Source organism: Camelus ferus, chromosome 27, assembly GCF_009834535.1.
Source record: "Camelus ferus isolate YT-003-E chromosome 27, BCGSAC_Cfer_1.0, whole genome shotgun sequence".
Lineage (NCBI taxonomy): Eukaryota > Metazoa > Chordata > Mammalia > Artiodactyla > Camelidae > Camelus > Camelus ferus.
In genome coordinates, this window is record NC_045722.1 from 11626949 (window position 1) to 11646546 (window position 19598).

Here is a 19598-nt window from a genome sequence, read left to right on the forward strand (position 1 = left end):
CTGCTTTAGGTCTGTTTTGCGGCTCTGCCTGTGGGACAGTCACATGGAGATGTGTCTGGTACTCAATGCTGACCAGACGCTGCCCACCCTGGGCTAATAGAATCTCTCCACCTCCACATGACACATTTTTTTAACTTTAAAAAGCATTTTTTTAACTTTAAAAAAGTAATTTATGCTGTGCTTAAAAAAAATCAAAGAATTCAAGTGGGTACACAATTAAAAACCAACCTTCTTCTCTCCTCAAATCCTTGTTTTCTGTTCCAAAAACAACTATAATGAATGGCTCCTTGTAAATCCTTGAAAGTTGTTCACACACACACACACACAAGTACAGACATGCATATAATCTTTCTCTTTTTAAACTTGAAGTGTGCAGCACACTGTTGTGCCCCTGGTTTTTTTCACTGAAAATACATCCTAGCAATGGCTTCTGGGCGGTACCCAGCCCTGCCTCCTTCTCTTTCCCTGTTCATGACACTTTTGGGGTTTCCGGTCTCTGCATGTGGCATCTTTGCTTGAGTGTAGGAGTGGGCAGGCAGAGGGCAGGCGGAGCACGTGCAAGTTAGAAGCTCGGGCCTTGGACCTGCACTGCTTGTGTCCAAACCCAGCTCGTTCACTTATAAGCTGGTGGCTGTGGACGGGCAGTTTCACCTCTGTCAGCCACAGCTTCCTTGCTGTACAGTGGGGATGATAATAATCAGAATAAGAAACAAGATGTGCCTGCACAGCACTTAGCACAGGGCCTGGCACACAGTAAAGGTTAATTATAATAACACTGCTGCTGCTAAGTAAGTGGAAGTGAAATTGCTGGGGGAGGGGTCGGAACACAGAGTGACCGTCAGGAGGCAGCAGGACGAATGTGCGTTTCTGTGTAACAGGAAGAAGCTGCACCTCCTTCATTTCCAAATTAAAATAGTAATGAGCTGTCAATTTTTGTCCCTCATTTCTTGCCATGTGGGTAAGGAGTGAGGACATGGAGTGAATCCACCATCACTGGAGGGCAGGTGGGTACAAATATCCCAGAGTTCAAATGTGCCTGCCCCATAACCCTGCAGGTCCACCTCTAAGAACTTACCCCACGGAACTACGAGGAAAAACTCATGGAAATGACTGGGTGAGAATGTTGGGCTGGGGAGGTGGGGCCAGGGTGACACCATGGTAAATCTGCAGTGGGCTGGGGAGCAAATGGAAGAAGAGGACACAGGAGGGGGTGTGGACTGTGTTTGCTGGGGGCAGGGCTCTGGGTGGAGGAGAAATAAGGCGGCTGCAGACCTGGGAAGGCTCTTGCTTGTTTTCTAATGTGAGAACGTGGTGGGGACATATGTCCATGATTAGGTCAGTGGAGGGGAGGAGGTCGCCAACCAGCTGGACAAGAAGGTCTGGGTGTCCTGCAGGGGAAATGGCCTTGGGTATGAGCAGGATGCCTCTTTCTCTGAATCAGGAAGGGGACAGGGCGTGGGGTTGGGGGTGACCCGGGAGACCCAAGTGAAAGGGCAGCCAAGGGCCTGGTGCTCTGGGAAGTGGGAAGCGGGGTTATCCACCAATGGCAGGGCAGAGGTGACAGGGGACACCTGCCGTGTAGGGAACAGGCAAAGCTGGGTGGGGCGCGTTGCGTGGTACCAGCACGTCTGCAGAGCAGTTCCCTTTGGCAGTTGGTGTTGGGCCACGATGGGGGACAGGGGAGGATGCCTGTTCATCTGAGGCTGGGCACTGACTGTCAGCAGCCCTCTGGGAAAGGCCCTGTCTGGAGCCTGAGACCCTCTCCCTCCACCATCAGCAAATACAGGGTTTTCCTTCCCAGGATGGCACAACAAATAGGACTGCTGTCTATTGTTCTGAAGCAAAGTGTGTGCGTACCTCTTCCAAAAAAGATGGGCAGCCTATCTGCAAAGTGGGAGAGGAGATGGAACATCTGTGAGGCCTTGTGCAAAGCCTCGGAATTCCAGTAGTGAACTGCATGCACATTTGGGTTCTATGAGTCTATAAATAATCTTCCAGGGATTTGCCCCTTTGTTTCTCAAGAAAGGTTAGGATAGGCCCACAATCTCCCTCCCAGGGAAAGTAAAGAAGAGGGTCAGAATACCATCCCTTACCCTCCACTGACGAGGGAAATGTCACCTAGTGTCCACACGGGGCCTGCCCACCCCCTTGCCAAGGAAACGTGTGGACCTGGGACTGTTAGATCAGCCCAGAAGCCCATGTTCTGCTTGGCCACGGGGCATAAAGGGGGTGAGGTGAGAGACAGAGCACTTTCTGTCAGCTTCCTGTGTCCTGAAATTTCTGTCTTGTGATCAAAAGTCTGACCCAACCGAGATGGCAGACAATACACAGGGAGTGGAACCAGATGGAAATGGTGCCCTGGAGGCCCAGGCTGGATGGGAGCAGAAGCCAGCTTGCCAAGGGAGTTGGCGGGGGACATTTGGTGCTAACTGGCCCCCTTTCAAAGCCCTAAAGGCAGGCTCCATTTCACACTGGCTATTTTTAAGTCCCAAGTGCAGGTTTTGTGAAAACAACTTGGGCAGACTATTTAATGCAAGTTTGAAACTTTGAATCTATTGCCACATGAATCCATCGCCTTAAAGTTTCACCTAGTTTTAGGGCCACTGGAAACTGTTTTAGATACAAGGAGTAAATAGAGGGAAAAAAATGTAAGATTAGTCTTCAGACATCTATGGTCATGCTGTGAGAAACAAGGGGAGTAAAATGTGAATGACGGAATCTAGCTTGTGGGTCTGTGGGTGTTCACTGACGTTTTTCTCAAAGTTGCTGTATGTTTTAACACAATAAAATGTTGGAGGTGGGGTACCCTGGGATATCAGACCTCAGAGGAGGTAGAACAGGAAGAGCCTTCTTTAAATCAATGTTTCCTAAGTGATTCCTGGGACCCAATTCAGAAAATGAGTTGCCGTGAGGGGTATGATTTGATACTGTGATCAGGCCCAAGTAAACGTCTCTTTCAGCTGGGCCTGTCCCCACCACACAGTGCAACCCGTCCCAGCCTCTGCTGGGTCCCTGAACCTAGGGAGCGCCTCCTTGAGCTTCTCTCTTCCCCAAACTCCAACTGCTCGTTCAGCCCCGAGCCCTGCCCCCGGCCCCCAGGGCCCTCCACCTCACCCAGCCACTGGGGGTCCTTCCCAGGGATGGGCTGCGGTGTGGGATTGTGGAGCTAAGCTGTGCCAACAGGGGAAGAGAGATAGATGGGAAGGGAGAGGTGGAGGAGTCCCTCCCATTCCTACTGGGGGCCAGGATGGCCTGTGGGGTTCCAGAGACTGGAGCAGATCGGGGCAGAAGGGACTGTCTTCTCCTTATGAGAGTAGACCCAACAGGGGGATGGGGAAGTGTACCATAGACACCCTTTCCATGGAAAACACATAGGCATTAAAAACATATTGACAAGGAAGTTTTTCTTAAAATTAAAAAGTCACTTAAGTTATATTCTGGAGTAAACATAAAGCCAGCTTAAAAAAGTGAACATGATCTCAACTTAGCGAAAAGCACTAAGGACAAAACCTGAAGGAAATAAACTAGCAGGTCAATGGCAGTGCTGACTTTGGGTGATGGATTGTAGGGTATTTAAATTTTCTTTTTTGTATTGTCCTGTTTTCCAAATCTCTACAAGTGCATATATAACATATATCAGAAATACTAACATTTTTTTAAAGCAGGGAATTGCTCTGTTATAGTTGTAGTTCTACACTCATTGGGTTAAGAAGGGTTCAGCAGGTGTCTGAGGAGTAACCTCTACCTGCACCTGGGTTGAGGGAGGGAGACTGCCAGTTAGGGGCTGAGGCATCCTGAGTTGCTCAGGCCCTGGGCAACCAGGCAGGAGGTGAGTGGCCAGGGCTGGAGCTGCTGACCTGTAGTCCGTTCCCACAGGAGGGCAGCCAGTTGGCTCTAGGTGAAGGGGGAAGGCTCACCCTTCCTAGGCCACTTAAAGGAGGGGGTTAGACAGAAAGGACAGAAATGGAAATATACTCATTAAACAGTGAGTTCTCTGGGCCCGATCAAGCAAGAGCACCAGAAGGCTCCATGCTATGACCTGCAACCCCAGAGAACGGCCTTGCTGCAACCGTGACCTAACCTCATACTCGACTTTTTTTTTTCTAACCGTTACTTAAAAATTTCCAAACTAATGCATATTTTTTGTAGAAAAGTTACAAATAGGGAAAATACAAAGAAAAAAAAATTACACACGCTTCACTGCCTAAACATAATTAGTGTTACTATAGATGAACACACTTCCAGTCTTCCCTCTTTTTACTCAGAATCAGGATTATACTGTAAGCAATATTTTACAGCCTCTCCCTATCTTTTATTTCGGGAATTTCAAACCTACAGAAAAGTTGCAAGTAGTACGGTGAGTTTCCAGCTGGACTCACCAGTTGTTAACATTCACTTCCCTCCCTTTCTCTCTTTCTCTATAAATATTTTCCTGGGTTTCAGCAGTTAACACTTTCTCTTTCTCTCTGTCTCTCTACAAATGTTTTCTTGGACCACTTGACAGTAAGTTGTAGGCATCATGACACTTCACCCTTAATTCCTCCTGCTGTGTCTCCTAAGAACAAGCCAAGTCATCGGGGCTCAAAACGTGTGAGGAATAGCTGAGCATTCTTGGCAAATCTTTAAACAGAGGAAACATCAACTGGCCCCTTCTTCACTGTCCTCCTCCCCCAAGACCCATGGACCATATTCCCTTCCTGTTGAGTGAGCGCACTCCCCGCCATGAGATCCTGGAAACTGCCTGAGCGATGCAGGGCAACCCAGGAAGGACCTGAATACAACAGGTAAATTCGGTGGTGGAGGAGAGCTGTGGTGCCACCTTGTGGTGATATTTGCAATCTCCCCAGGCATGAACTTGAACCAACGCGGAGGGGACCCATCACCATTTTTGTACCTGCTATTTACTGAGGGACCACCCTGTGCCTAGCACTTTACATGTACTTTCTCACTGAAAACCTACAAAACCTAGAGATCAGGCATCATCGAAATGTCCAGAACACAGTCTAGCACATTGTATGCAAGTGCTCAATAAGTATTTTTTGAATGACCGAGGAAACTGAGGATTTGAGAGGTTAAGTAACTCAGCCAAGGTCTCTCAGTAAGTAGTGGAGTCAGAATTCAAACCTGAGCATCTTAGCCATTCCACTTCATTCCTTCAGGAAAGAGTGAAAAGGAAGAAATGGTCATGAAGGGATATTATGGAGATTGGAGAGATCACAGCATCTCAGAGCTCATGTTGCAGAAGGACACTGAGGCCCTGGAAGGGAGGGCCCACCAAAGCCCTCTGGCTGTGTAGTGGCAGGCCTAGGGCAAGATTCCAGGGCTCTGTTGATGACCCCTTCCACCTGAAATATATGGCCAGATCACGGCCGAAATCGTCAACAAGAACTTGCAAAGCCCTAGAAGTTTGCTGTGGATGGATTAGATGAGATACTTGCTTCTCCAGAATGGACTGAGTGGCGTTAATTATGCTTTTTCAGCAGGAAGGAACACAAGCAGAGTCCCAGCAGGACGGGGGGAAGCAGAGAGGGGAAGAGGAGAGATGTATCACATAGCTGTTTACCTGGAAGATGGAGAGAGGAGAGGGGACTTAGGCCAGGGGCTGGCAAACATTTTCTATCAAGGGCCAGAGAGTAAATGATTTAGGCTTTATGGGCCCCAGGGCCTCCGTGGCAGCTGTTCAGCTCTGCTGTTGTAGCATGTCCACAAGCAGACGAGACGTAAAGCGGCGGGCATGACTGTGTGCCACTGAAACCTGATTTACAAAAATAGGCAGTGGGCCAAATTTGGCTCACAGGCCACAGTTTGCCACCCCCTGTCTTAGATGGCTGTGTCTGGTAATCCAAATATGCTTAAAAAAAAAAAAAGAATTGAGGAAGCAAAGGAAAAGACAGTCTTGAAGGGGAGAAAGCACCACGTGGCAGCCCCTCTCTTACCAGCCTGCGTGTGTTAATCTGCCTACCAATTTTGGATTTAAAAGTCCAAAATATCTTATCATCAAGCAAACCACTATTCCTTACTCCAGAGACCACCCCAGGTGCAGGGAGGGAAGAGACCCAGAACTCTACCTCTTCTGGAAGAAATTCTCGCATCTTTTCTCCAAAGGCAACACCTGGGGGAAAGCCGCGTTATCCAGCATGTCAGTTTGAGGAATGGTGCAATTTCTTGTGATGTTTTCTAGGAGTGGACAGGCCTTGAAATTAAAATAGAAAATAGAATTTGGGATGTCCTCGGCGTTGCTGGCGGATCCGAGTTCATCGGGATGGTCTCCTGGAATGAAACAGGAGCACCATGTTCTGTACAGAGATTACTTTCCCCTGGGCCTTGCGGTTGGGGTGGGCACGAGGGGGCTGCTCTCTGCTCACAAAGGCTGGGTCATTGGGGTGGAGCTGTGGGGAGCTCACCTGGCAGAAGGAGCAGGAGTCCAGAGAGGAGACCTTGCCTGGCGTCTTACCTAAGTGCCAAGAGAGGACTCAGCGGCAGCGCCCTTCTGGTCTGTGGTGGAGGGGCGAGGGGTAGGGGGAGATTGGGTGGGGTCACCCTATGCTTTGTGAGAGGACTGAGGCAGGGAGGTGGCCAGTGGGCCGCAGGTCTGGGCAGCAGCCATCACGGCCCCCGTTTCTTACCTCGGAGCAGGAAACATGGGTGGTGTGAAGACACGACAAACACTGGCTTCCAGGGGACTGCCAGATGGTAGGATCTGGGCGGAGCAAAGGCACAGATAATCTGTGACGTGGCCACGTCCATGAGGTGCACAGAGCCATTGCTGGAAAAGATCAGTACCTGGGAACAAGAAGATGGTGAATGAAGACTCCCCCACTCTCAGTCACCCCAGCGTGAAATACGAAAAGCAGCCAGAAATAAAAAACCAACAGGGAATTTATTCACTCTTGGGCACCCAGCCTCTGGATCCACCCAGAGCGTTTAGGGGTTGCAGAACCGTGTATGCCTACTCCTCTGGCACCTCCAGCAGCCACAGACCCTCCCCCGGGGCTGGGGCTGGTCCCCGCCGCCCTTCCCCCACCGCGTGGCCGGGATTCAGTTCTGCATGGGTGCAGACACCCTCTCCCCCCACCTCCTCGGGGCTGTTCAAGCCAATGGCCCCTCCTCACCTGAGAGGGAGCTGGGGCCTCTCTCTGGCTGGGGCTCTTTCCCCTCAGTAGATAAACATACTAAACTCCTGCACCCCACTTCCTCTCCCGGCTGCCACACCATTTCCCCTCCCTCTTCCTCACCCTCTCTGCACCCTGCACCCTCTGCTCATCATCCGTCGCCCTTGCCATGGACACTGGTCTCCACAGAGTACTGGGTTTCTCTTCATCACAGGACACTGGTCTCACTCTCTTCAAGCTGTCTTCCCGGAGCTGCCAGGAGCCCCCTCCTGGTTTCCCTGCGGTGTCCCTCTCAGTCACCTCATGAGCTCATCTCCCCTGTCCTGGAAGTGGTGGTAGTGCCCTGGGAACCGCTGCTCACCTCCCTGCTCTGACCGGCCATGCTGGTCCCTCTGGCTGTAACCACCACTAACCAGCTGGGGAGCACTGGACCCGTACTTTTAGCCCTGGGCTCTCAGAGCTTCCGCTGGGGTCCCTGTAGGCCCCTCACCCCAGCAGGGCCACACTGGGAATCACAGGACCAGAGAACCAGCTCCACAAGCCAGGATCAACCTCAAAGCCTCCCTCTCCTTTGGCTGCAGCCCCAGGCAGCCCAGAGCTGTGGGATCCATCTCCCCACTGACACTTCTCCACTCTCCATCCTGCTCTGAACACACTGCTGCCCAGCTCCTAGACCCCTCTAAGCTTCAATCTCCACCCCATACAAGGGCCTTCCGCCCCAACCCCCATCCCCTTCCCTCTGCACACCCGACAAGAGTCCAATCCTGCAGCTCCTTGAACTTCCTGCAGTGCCCGGGACACACAGTGACCTCCTGCCTCCATGGTGCTGCCCTCTTAACTCCCTCAGCTCAGCTGTCCCATTGCTTCCTCCAGAAAGCATCCTCCCCACCCCACCCCGACTTGCGCAGGTTGAGTTAGGAGACCCCTCTCTCTGTTCCACAGCATCCTTTGCATGATGTATCACAGTCTGTCTCAGGTTCTAGGGGGACCCATCTGTCTTCCCAGCTGAATTGTGAGCTCCGTGAGGGCAGGGACTTTCTTCTCTGTATCTGTGGACTGCAAAGCTTGTCTGCCCAGTGGACAATAGGCCTTCAATAGATATTTTTGGAAAGAGTAATGGAATGAGAGGCCTGAGGAACCTACCATGCCGGGTAAGGCTCGGACTGGGGCCACTGCACAGATGGCTTCCTCTGGGTGCTTCACAGGCCTACAGGAAACAAGACACGGAGACATTCAGACTTGAAGAGTTTTCAAGTTTTGCATCAGGAGATATGTCAGAGACTGCTCACAGTAGCAGAAACTGGGAGCAAGCTAAATATCCATTGATAGGAGAAAGCTTAAGTAATTGTGTTATGAAACCGTGGGATAAAATTCAACAATAGCAACGAAAATGAAGGAACTGGAGCTGCACACACCAACATGTGCAACTCTCATGAACAATACTGCAAAGCAAGTTCTAGAATAAAAGCATTGAAAAACAAGTTGGAGAACACAGACAATATGATTCCACTACAAGTTCCCTAAAATATGCACAGCTAAACAATATGTTGCTTAGAGATACAGTCATATGGATGTGGCTTATTCTCAAAGGAAAACAGAGAAATGATGAATTTAGGAAAACAACATGGTAGATTGAAAAAAAGTGGCTAAAATATTGGTAGCAACTCCCAATAAAAAGGTGGCGTCTGTTTTGCCCCTGCTTGAATGCAGGTGTGGCCATGTGACGTGCTTTGTCCAGGGTAACGCGAGCAGAGGCTTGGAAAGCAGTGCATCCTGCTGTCCTTGCTGGCTTCTGAGAGCCCTTAGGCTACTAGGTGACGGAGCCTCAGACAGCCTGCGGGAGAGGCCAGAGGCATGCCCTGGCCAACAGCTGCCAACTGCCTGGTGCGTGAGTGAGGCCGGCTTAGACATCCAGCCCCTCACCGGGCTGCCAGATGCCCGCAGACACATGTGAGAGCCAAGGCGAGACCAGTGTGCAGGGATCACCCAACTGAGCCCAGCCCAAACTGCAGACCTACAGCATCAGAGGCTAAATGGTGACTGTTTACTTAAGCCATTAAGTAGTGGGGTAGCTTGTAGCAACAAATAATTAAAAGGTAGTCACCTTTGAGGAGGAGAGAGAAGGATGTGATAGGGAGAAGCACACAGAGAGCCTTAACTGAATTGGGAATTGGAGATGATCTATTTCTTCAGCTTGGTGATGGGTACAGTGGAGTTTCTCTCTCTCTCTCTCTCTCTCTCTCTCTCTCTCTCTATATATATATATGCTAAATAACCCCTCCACACAGATCATTGTAGAGATCATTTGCATGCATAAAATATTGCACAGTTTAAAAGAAAGAGAGACCCTTAGAGAAACTGATAAAACTATTTTGGCAGAAATGACCCTCTCCTTGGTCATGCAGGATATGAAACATGTCATTTGTGCCATCATACAATTTTGTTAGAAAAAATTTTTTTATTTTTATTTTTTGAAGAGTGTTTTTTTTTTTTTTTTTTTGGTCCAGGAGAGGTATTTAGGTTTTCATTTACTTATTTATTTTTAGAGGAGGTACTGGGGGTTGAACTCAGAACCTCATGCATGCTAAGCATGCACTTTACCACTTGAGCTATGCCCTACCCCCAGAAAATTTTTATATATAGGCCCACATGTAAAAGACACTGGTGATCTTGAGAAGCTCATTAGGAAAGTGATGACTATAGGGAAAGTGGACTTTAGTCTGAGAGATTGTCAGTTTTTTACTGTTAAATAGCGTCATCTGTCTGGCAGATCACTTATCCTGCCCTGCCTTCAAGCCACTGACCTCTCGACAAGCAAACTGAGGGTGGGTCTTTGGGTCCCCGAGGCTGCCACCAGGTAGAGAGAGCCATCTGTGCCCAGCACCACACACTTCATCTGGGATTTCACCGGCCCCTCGGGATACATGTTCTGTCCTTTGTGGACCAAGAAGTATTTCAGGAAGTGAATGCTTTGGCAGAGACATCTTTCAGGAAGAGCAATGACCCCAAGAGAGAATCCTGGAGAAAGCAATGGCACAGTGGGTCAGAAAACAGGGTAGAGGGATGCAGCCATGGGCGCAGGGTCTCTGACCAGCAAGTATGTGAGGGACATGAAGGCAAAACCAAGCAACGAGCACCCCCGAGAGTGAAAGCAGTAAACCCCAATGCCCAAGGGGAGAGGGGACCCCCAAAGGGCAACTGCTTCTAAGTCTGGAAAGGGGCTGGGGGGGAACCAAACCCATGGAGGGGGACAGAGTCAGCACTGGAGTGGATGAAAGGAAGCTATAAGCCAGCCAGGTACTGACCTACAGCCGACTGCGAGCTGTCCAGGTGTATCAGAGGGGAAGCGGTGCTGGGCAGGGGCGGGGCTCACCTTGGGCCAGGTCCCACAGTGTGAGCACACCGTCCTTGCAGGCCAGCACCAGGTAGGAGCAGCAGCAGCTGAGCTGAGACACCGTGATGGGCGCAGCACAGGGCCACGTGCTCTCGGGGTCTGGTGGGGAGGACACCACTCAACAGGCTGCCCCCAGACCCCACCCCCACGCATCACCTCCACCTGCACAACCTGAGACTAGCCTGCCTGTCTAGACTCACCATCTCTCCCGTCTCTGTGCAATGCTGTCTCCTTCCTCAGGATAATATAAGTCACACCAGTATTATACTACAGCTAACAGTGAGTGCGTACTTACTAGGTGCTAACACTGCGGTGAGCACTTTACATGCATCATTTCATTTAATTCTCACAAGGATCTTATGAGGTGGGTCCCATTAGTAGCCCCATTTTACAGATGAGGGGACTGAGGCAGAGAAGTAAGTGACCTGCCCAAGGTCACGGAGCCAGTCAGTACAGAAGTTGAGATTAGAAGCCAGGCTGCCTGGGAGAGGGTTGGAAGGAAAGAAGTTCTTCCTTTGTGAGTTTTTAAACATTCCTTCTGAAGTATAATTCTGAAGTACAACATCAGTGTATAGCTCAAGGAATTATCACAAAGTGAACTTGCTCACGTAACAGCCTCCATGAATTTGTAAAAACCAAACAACCACCACCCATATTTCCTAAGCGCCTTTCAATTTCAAAGAGCTCTAGCATACAGGAACTCTCTGGATTTTGCTGTTCACAACAAATGTGTGCAGTAGATAGGGATGGTGTAACTGAGTAGCTTTCTGTTTCAGAGAAGAAAACAGGGGATTGGAGCATGACATGTCTGGCCTGAGGCTACACAGTCTGCAGACAGTTGTGCTGAGACTGGCCTTCCAATGCCAAGCCCACTTTTTTTTTTTTTTTTTACTTTAGCTGCCTAAGGAGCCCTGTGGACTTGGCTGGGCTTTCTCCCTACTGACCTGTCATCTTAAGAAACATGACAGTTTAGAGACATAGCCTTGGGGTCACACCAGAGCCACTGAGCCACCCAACTCTGCCTGCCCAGCTCTGGTCCCTAAAAGCATGCTGATGTGTAGTCACATGCTGTCAGCTAAGCTGAAGAAGAACATGGTCTGTGAGCCCTGAGCTTGGGCAACTCCCATCTCGGCAGTAAAGTACCAACTTTATCCTTCAGCGTTCGGTTAAGTGAATAGAGGAAGAAGTTGTGACTTCCAGTCCAGTGCACGCCAAGGACACAGGCCACCCCTGGGAAAGGAGAGAGGAAAGGGACGTTGTGTAAGGAGTCAGGTGGCCTTTGGTTTGTGTGAAGGGATTTGCCCAAGAGGAAGTCAAAAGTGGTTTGTTCTAATGGGCAGCACTCAACAGAAGAGGGAGCTTCCAGACGGGGGGCTGGGCACCCCCAGAAGGGCTGTTCCTAGGGCCAACTTGCCTTCCAGTGCAGAGAGGACGGTCACAACCGCCCCTTGGCTGCTTTCACATTTTCTAGGTAATTCATGTCTACTTGGCTGTCAGTGTTTTAAATGACATTTTCTACAAAAGGAATTCGTGTCCAGAAGCAGCCTGGTGGGGTGTGTGTGCACATACCATCCTCTGTGGCAGGTCACTCCCTGAAGACAGTGCTAGCCTCCATCATCAGGGAATCTGGACTCGGGGGCCACAGGTCCAACCAGAAACCATTAAGCTACAGCTGGCAACCAACTTTCCATCTCATTTCCCCCCAGCATGCAGGGTGTGCAGCGCGGAACTTCTTTAGGAGGCTTGCTGGGGCATTCCCCCAAGATGACCACTTGTCCAGGACAACTACCTACTTTATGTTCATTACCTGGTGGGTTCTTGACTTCTGCTGGCATTGCAATGATGAAGCTAGGAAGGAGGAAGTGGAACGTAGCCATACTGGGAAAGAAAGAAAGACGCTGGTCAGAGCCACGGCAGACTCCTTGGCAAGGAGAGATACTGGTAGAGTCTTGGTACTAAGACCAGAAATGGGTAGTTAGGAGGGACCTTTCCAGGAGTTTAGGACCACTAGGCAAATCACATTCTATGTGCGGGTCCTGATGAGTGCAGACCTTGGAAGTTGGTGGGGGCAGGGCGGGCAGAGCAGTGGGAGTTACCAACAGGCCGGGAACAGCACCCAGCATGGGCAGAACCATCTCTGTCCTTGAGGAAGATCCCTTAATGACCAGACTTGGGTGATGTGCATAAATGCCCTTATCCTGGGACCAGTACAACCAGTGGTGGGCTGATAAACTGGCACTCTTTAAAAAAGAAAAAAAGCTCTGATTTCTAGGATTTATAGCTTTTGTGCTATAAATACTTCTACTAGGGACAATTAAACCAGTGGTTTAATGACTGGCCTGCAAAATTCCGAAATATCTTGCTAGGTAGCACACTATTGAACCTTACTGGGTTCCAGTTCAGGCTTCAGGTGGTTGCTGTTAGGGTTTAGCCCTGGGACTTTGTGTCCTGAAGTGAGAAAGTTCAAAGTTCACTTGACGGCAAGATGAGAGGTTTCACTTCCCATGTGAAGCAAGAACATTCCCGAGATCCACAGTAACTGAGGAGAGCTAGTTCCTAAGCCAGCTCCACCAGATACTTCAAAGACTTGAACTCAGTTTTTACAATCACACCGTGGCGTTAATGAGGTCTACCTGATGACCGAGATGAGAAAGTCATGTGTTTTGATAATTATGCAGTATTATGTTTAGAAAGACTGGGTGAAAATGGAGAAAAATATTAACAGTAGTGACTTCTATTTCCATCTTTAGGTCTTCTGTGTTTAGGATAACCAGGGAAAAATATTTTAAAGAGATGCTATCATATATAAAATTGTAAAATCACCTCTATTTATCTTCATAGATGTCTATTCCTTTTTTGAAATCCATGTTATCAGCCTTTGTTCTAACTATATTTAAACAATCTCATTATAACTTTCAAAACATTTTTCTAAAGTTCACAAACTATCAAGAGCTTCGAAACTTTGGACTAATTCGGGTCCTTGGGTTGATTCCTGCATGTGCCCAGAAAGGGAAGCTCCCAGGCAGTAGGTGTTCTGGCTGGGCCTCCTCCCAGCTCACCTGAGCAGCTCCTCCTCCCACTCCCCATCCAGGTACTTCTTGTAGGTGGCGTTGAAGATTGCCACCTGCTGCTCCCACTGACTGTCCTTGATGAAGTGATTCTGCCCGGAGCCCAGCCCGCAGCAGTCCTCTATCTTTGCAAAGACTTCCAGAGGGCTCTTAAATGTGGTACCTAGGTTGAAAATATTCCAAAATTGGTCATATTCCAGAATTCTGATTTCCTCCTTCTAATCCCCTTCTCCCTCATGCTTCTCAGTTTCCTGCAGAATCCCTCATCCTCAGAGATCTGCTCCCACTTTGCCCAGGTGATCAGTCTTCCCCCCAGCCTCTCTCCTACTCCTCCAGCTCACAGGGCACAGGCAAAAGGCAGCTGCTCTCCTTCCTTCCACTTCTCCATCTCTTTCCTGCCATCATTCCCTGTTCCCAGACTACGGAATCCCCAAAGGAGGCCAAGGAAATGTTGTGATGTCACTATAGGTGTCAGATCACTGTTACTGTCTCTCCAGCCCAGCAAGGCCCCAGACCTGCCTGTTCCTCTCACTATTCAGCCACTGCTGAGGAACCACACCAGACAGTCCCAGCCTCCTCCCATTCTTACGTTTTATCCAGCTACCTTCCTTTAAAAAAATCTCCTTTCTCTGCCAATCACTTTTCTTATCACCCTTCTTCCCAATAACCTTTCATGTCCTTCTTTTCCATCTGTTCCTAAATCCACAGTAAAACTAGGTGATTTATTTTCTGGGTTCACACCCCAACTTTTAGAACTCTGTTCTCGATGGAAGGTGCCCAGGTCCCTTAAGTTGCCCAGGAGGTCCCACGATTCCCCGGGGCCCTTTCTGAGAGGCAACCATTGTTACCAGTTTCTTGCACAACTTTCTAGAAAGAGATCCCTTTCTATGAACAAATGGTAGCATATTAAAACATTATATAATACCTGTAGTATTATATATTACTATATGTATTACATATACATTTGTATATATTTTATAAATGAATGGTAGCATATATTAACTAGCAGTTCTCAAAATGTGGTCCCAGATCAGCAGGGATCTGACAGGGTTAAGAAGTGCAGATTTTCAGGCCCCATCCAGACCTACTGAAATAGAAACTCTGTGGGTGGGGCCCAGCAGTCTGGGTTTTAAGTGAGTCTGATCCAGCTAAAGTTTGAGAATTGCTGTTATACACTAGACCCCTTGCATTTTGACTTACTCCTTTTCATTGCTGTATAGTATTCTATGGAGTGAATAAACTACAATTTATTTATCTGTTCTTTTGTTGATGGATATTTCAGTTGTTTCACTTTTGGGGCTATTGGAAATCATGTCATTGTTACCATTCTTGTACATGCCTCCTGGTGCACATTTACATGCCAGACTGTCAGGTATATACCTATAACTAAGGTGACCAACTCGTAGTCCTGGTTTGCTCAGGAGTTTCCTAGTTTTAGCACCAAAAGCCCTACACCCTAGGAAACCCTTCAGTCCCAGGCAAGTTGATATGACTGACCTACCTAGGAGTGTAAATGCTAGGTCATACAATATAACTTATCTTCAATATTACTAGATAATACTAAACTGTTTTTCAAAGTGGTTGTACCAAATTTCATTGCTAACTGCAATATATGGGAAGTCTGAGTATTCCACATCCTCACCAACTTGGTGTGATCAATATATTTTAACTTCAGCCATCCTGGTTTGTGCGGGGTGGTATCTCATTATGGTTTTAATTGCATTTCCCTGACAACTAATTATGCTGAGCACTTTTTTATATGTTTACTGGCCACTTGAATAATCTCTTGCCTGTTTTATACTGAATTATCTGTCTCTTTCTTAATAATCTGTAGGAATTCTTTATATATTCTGGATGTGGACCATTCATAAGTTTCATGTGTTTTGCAAATATCTTCTCCCAATACGTGGCTTGCTCTTTCATGCTCTTATTGATGTCTTTAGATGATTAGAAGCCCTTAATTTTAATGTAGTCAAATTTATCAAAATTTTCTTTTATTACAAAGTACTTTTTGTGTTTTGTTTAAAAAGTCTTTCCCTACCCAGAGATCATAAACATATTGTCTTATATTATTTTCTAAAATTTTATTGCTTTGTTCTTCATATTTACTTCTATGATTTATCTGGAATTTATTTTTGAGTATAGTGTGAGGCAAAGGTCAAGTTTCACTTTTGTGTCCATTTGGACAACCAGCACCACTTCCTGAAATGACCATCCCTTCTCCACTGCTCTGTAGCGACACCTCTGCCGGGGAGCAAGCGTCCATTTATGCCTGGGTCTGTCCTGTCCTCTCTATCCTGTTTCATTCATCTATTTTTCTACTATATTCTGTCTACCTATATTTCTATATTTTATGTACATTTCTATTATTCACTCGTCTATTTTTCTACCTTGTCTTAATTACTGTGGCTTTATAATAAATCTTGATGGATCAAACCATATCACCAATTCACATAAGAGTGAATTGGCTATTCCTGGCCTTTTGCATTTCTCTCTTGTTTTTAATAGTTGCAAAGTATTCCCTTGTGTGAGTGTACCATATTTATCTAACTACTCTTTGCCTCTATAAACAGCACTGCAGTGAACATTCCTGTAGGTATACCTCTGAGGTCATGTGTGAATATTGAGAGGATATACCCTATATCATCTGTCTACATGGACTTCCCTTCTGCTCCTCTTGATCAGCTCCCACTTATTCTTCAAACCTTCCCAAATTTCCCTTTGGGAAAGCCCTTGCCTATTCCCTGGGCAGAATCAGTCACTCCTTCCTCTGTTTTCATGGTCCTGGATGTTCCCCATGGCTGTGCTTATCATGTCCCATTATGGTGGTTTCCTCCTATTCTCCCTTAGTACGCCAGTAATTTTTCAGTTTTTAGAACATAGGAGATAAGTCTTACTCATCTTTGTGCTTGATGCATTATTGGCACTCAGCAAATACTGATGAATAAACAAATACAAAAATGGAGTTCCACAAACACTTAGGAAAGATGTGTCTTTCCCGATCTCCGAATTCTGTTAGTTAAGTGTACCCTTGTCACATTTTTTAAAGATTTTTTTTTTATCTTTAAGTCCCAGAGCTCTGACTTAAAACAATTCTCTTTAGAACTATACTTGTAAAGTAGATAATAAATGGAAAAGATGGGAAATGTGGAGAAGGCAAAGACAGAAAAAACTGAGAAATCAATGCAAAAGGAAAGAGTATTCATTGAATTATACTGACCTGTAACTGGTTTGGGTGGTTTGATCTTCATTATGTGAACTGGAAGACTCAGTTTAACATCTCCTCTAAAACAAATGTTTATATCCTACAATGAGGAAAGGGCACAGCCAACAAAGGAGATAAAACAGAATCATTAAAAACACTCATTCTAAAAAAAAGGCAGAAAAAAGAGGAAAATGGGAGAAAAACAGGTGGGACAAATAGAAAGTAGACAGCAAAGTGGCAGATTTAAACCTAAACATATCAATAATCACATTAAATACAAAAGGCCAAAACCCCTCAATTAAAAGGTAGAGATTGACAGAATGTATACAAAGATAAGACCCAACTATATGCTGTCAAAAAGAAATTCATTTTAAATACAAAGACACCAATATGTTAAGAGTAAAAGTACAGAAAAAAAGATACGTCTTGTAAACTCATTAAAAGAAAGCTGGAGTGGCTGTACTAATATCTGAACATAACATATTTCAGAGCGTAGAATATTACCAGTGATCAAAGAGTCGTTGAATAATGATTAAATGGTCAATTCTTAAGAAGACATAAAAGTCCAAATGTTTATGTACCTAATAACAGAACTTCAAAATAAGTGAAGCAAAAATTCATAGAAGTAAAAGCAGAAATAAATAAATCTCAAATTTTAACACTCTTCTCTCAATAATTGATAGAATAAGTAGACAGAAAATCGGTAAGAATATGGAAGGGAAAGCAGTAAGGATATAGAAGACTTGAACATCATGGACCAACAACAGCAGAATACACATTCTTTTCAAGTGCACATAGGACAGCAGGATAAACCATATTCTGGCCATAAAACAAGTCTTAATAAATTTGAAAGGTTTCAAATTATATGAAGTATGTTCCCTGATCTCAATGGAATTAAGTTAGAAACCCCCAAAAGAAAAAGAAAGAAAGCTATCTGGGACATCTCAAGTATTTAGACACTAAATAACATGCTTCTAAATAATCCATTGCTCAAAAAAAGAAATAAAAAAGCAAATTAGAAAGCATTTTGAAGTATTTTTGAAAATGAGAACATATCAAAACTTAAAGGAAGCAGTTAAAGCAGTACTTAGTTGTAAGTTTATAGCACTAAATGCCTATATAATGCTTCAAAGTTCTTGGTGTAGGCAGACAAATATTTTAATGGAACAGGATAGAAAGTATAGAAATATACAAAGGAATGATAAAGATCACAAAACAAACGGGACAAGATGGATTACTCAAAAATATTTGTGCTGGGAGAGAGAGTATAGCTCAGTGGTAGAGCACATTGTTAGCAGGCACAAGGTCCTGGGTTCAATCCCCAGTACCTCCATTAAAAAAAGAAATAAAAACCTAATTACCTGCCTTCCTTGAAAAATTTAAAAAAAAATTTGTGTGGCAATTGCTATTGAAAAAATAGATAAAAATCAATCCCTTCCTTGCTCCATTCACAAAAGAAACTTCCAAATGAATTGAAGAGTGAAATGTCTAATATGAGCAAAAAACAAACAAAACCTATGAAAGTACTAGAAGAAAACACAGGAGAATTTATTTATAACCTTGAGACAGGGAAAGCCTTCTTAAGTGTATTCACCATTAAAAAAAGATTGAAAATTCTGACTATATCAAAATCTAAAACTTCTTTACAACAAAAAGCACATAAACAAAATAAAAAGGGAAACAACAGGTTGGAAGAAAATATATAATGAGCAAAGAATTCATATGCAATTCGTAGAAGATAAAACCTCAATGGCCAATAAGAATATGAGGAGATTAATGAAAATTAACACAAGATGCCATTTTGTTTCATCAGTTCACACACACACAAAATTAATAACATCGAGGTCAGTGAGGCTGTGGAGAAATATTGATTAAATGTAGATTGCTGTATCATTTTTGGAAGACAATTTAATAGTATCTGTATCAGAACTAAAAATGCACATACCTTGCAGAAGCACTTGGGTATACAAAGAAGAATTTACAAAGATTTCCATTGCATTATGTAAAAGCCACAAATTGGGAAATTGGGAACACCCTCAATATCATCCAAGGCCTAAAAGCCAAATCAACCAGGGTACCTCCATAATAGGAGGTCAAAAGAACAAGGTAACTTCATTTGACATTTTGCCAAAAAATTTTGCCAATAAGTTGATTTTTTAAAACGTAATTTTGTAAGAGATATATATGATGCCACTTGTATAGAAGAAAATTCCCATACAACAAAACTACATTTTTCAAAATAAACTGATACAAGAATACAGATACACACTAAATATCTAGAAAACACACACCAAGCTAATAATGGTGATGACCTCTGGAGAGGGCTGCTCTCCCTGAATTACCTGGCTTTTCCCAGAGTGATATGTTCACATATGGTTTGTATAATATGAAACATAAAGTAATTCAAAAACAGAAAAAGGAAAGGGCTCTAGAAAGAGACTTCCATGTCGACGCTCACCGCTTCTCTACCGACTGGCCTGACCCCTCTGAGAGCTAAGCCTCTAGGAAGCATGGTGTGCTCTCTGCCCCAGAGGGAGGGCCAGGAAGCTCCAGGGAAGCCACTCTGTTCTCTAAGGTATCCCAATATAGAGGCAGCTCCCCAACAGCAAAAACCAACAAGCAAGCAAATAAACAGACCACCTCGGCTTGGTGGGTTGGGCTTTTATTTTGGCAGGGGCAAATTGGACGTTATGGGGCCTGAAGTATATATAATTTGGGGACTTCTGTAAGAAAAAGAACATAAAATTTTGAACACAAAATGTCCATGACCACCCTAACGCCACTCAATTTGGGGGAAATTTTGACGGAGGAGAAGTTTG

At 45.7% G+C, this 19598-nt stretch overlaps 1 protein-coding gene across 9 annotated transcripts in view; it reads right to left on the bottom strand.

The window, feature by feature from the left end:
* The window catches only part of WDR93 (WD repeat domain 93), a 40551-nt gene that overhangs the window by 1241 nt on the left and 19712 nt on the right, over positions 1-19598 (bottom strand). For 3 of the 9 annotated variants that reach the window (XM_032468881.1, XM_006192576.3, XM_032468879.1), the window contains 9 exons: positions 16795-16879; positions 13566-13737; positions 12314-12384; positions 11650-11736; positions 10486-10605; positions 9917-10130; positions 8256-8319; positions 6627-6783; positions 6069-6270 (listed from right to left, as the gene is read on the bottom strand). In XM_032468881.1, the coding sequence (XP_032324772.1) occupies positions 6069-6270; positions 6627-6783; positions 8256-8319; positions 9917-10130; positions 10486-10605; positions 11650-11736; positions 12314-12384; positions 13566-13737; positions 16795-16879 (1172 nt within the window). The other 6 variants (XM_032468880.1, XR_004315534.1, XM_032468882.1 and 3 more) reach the window with 6 other exon arrangements.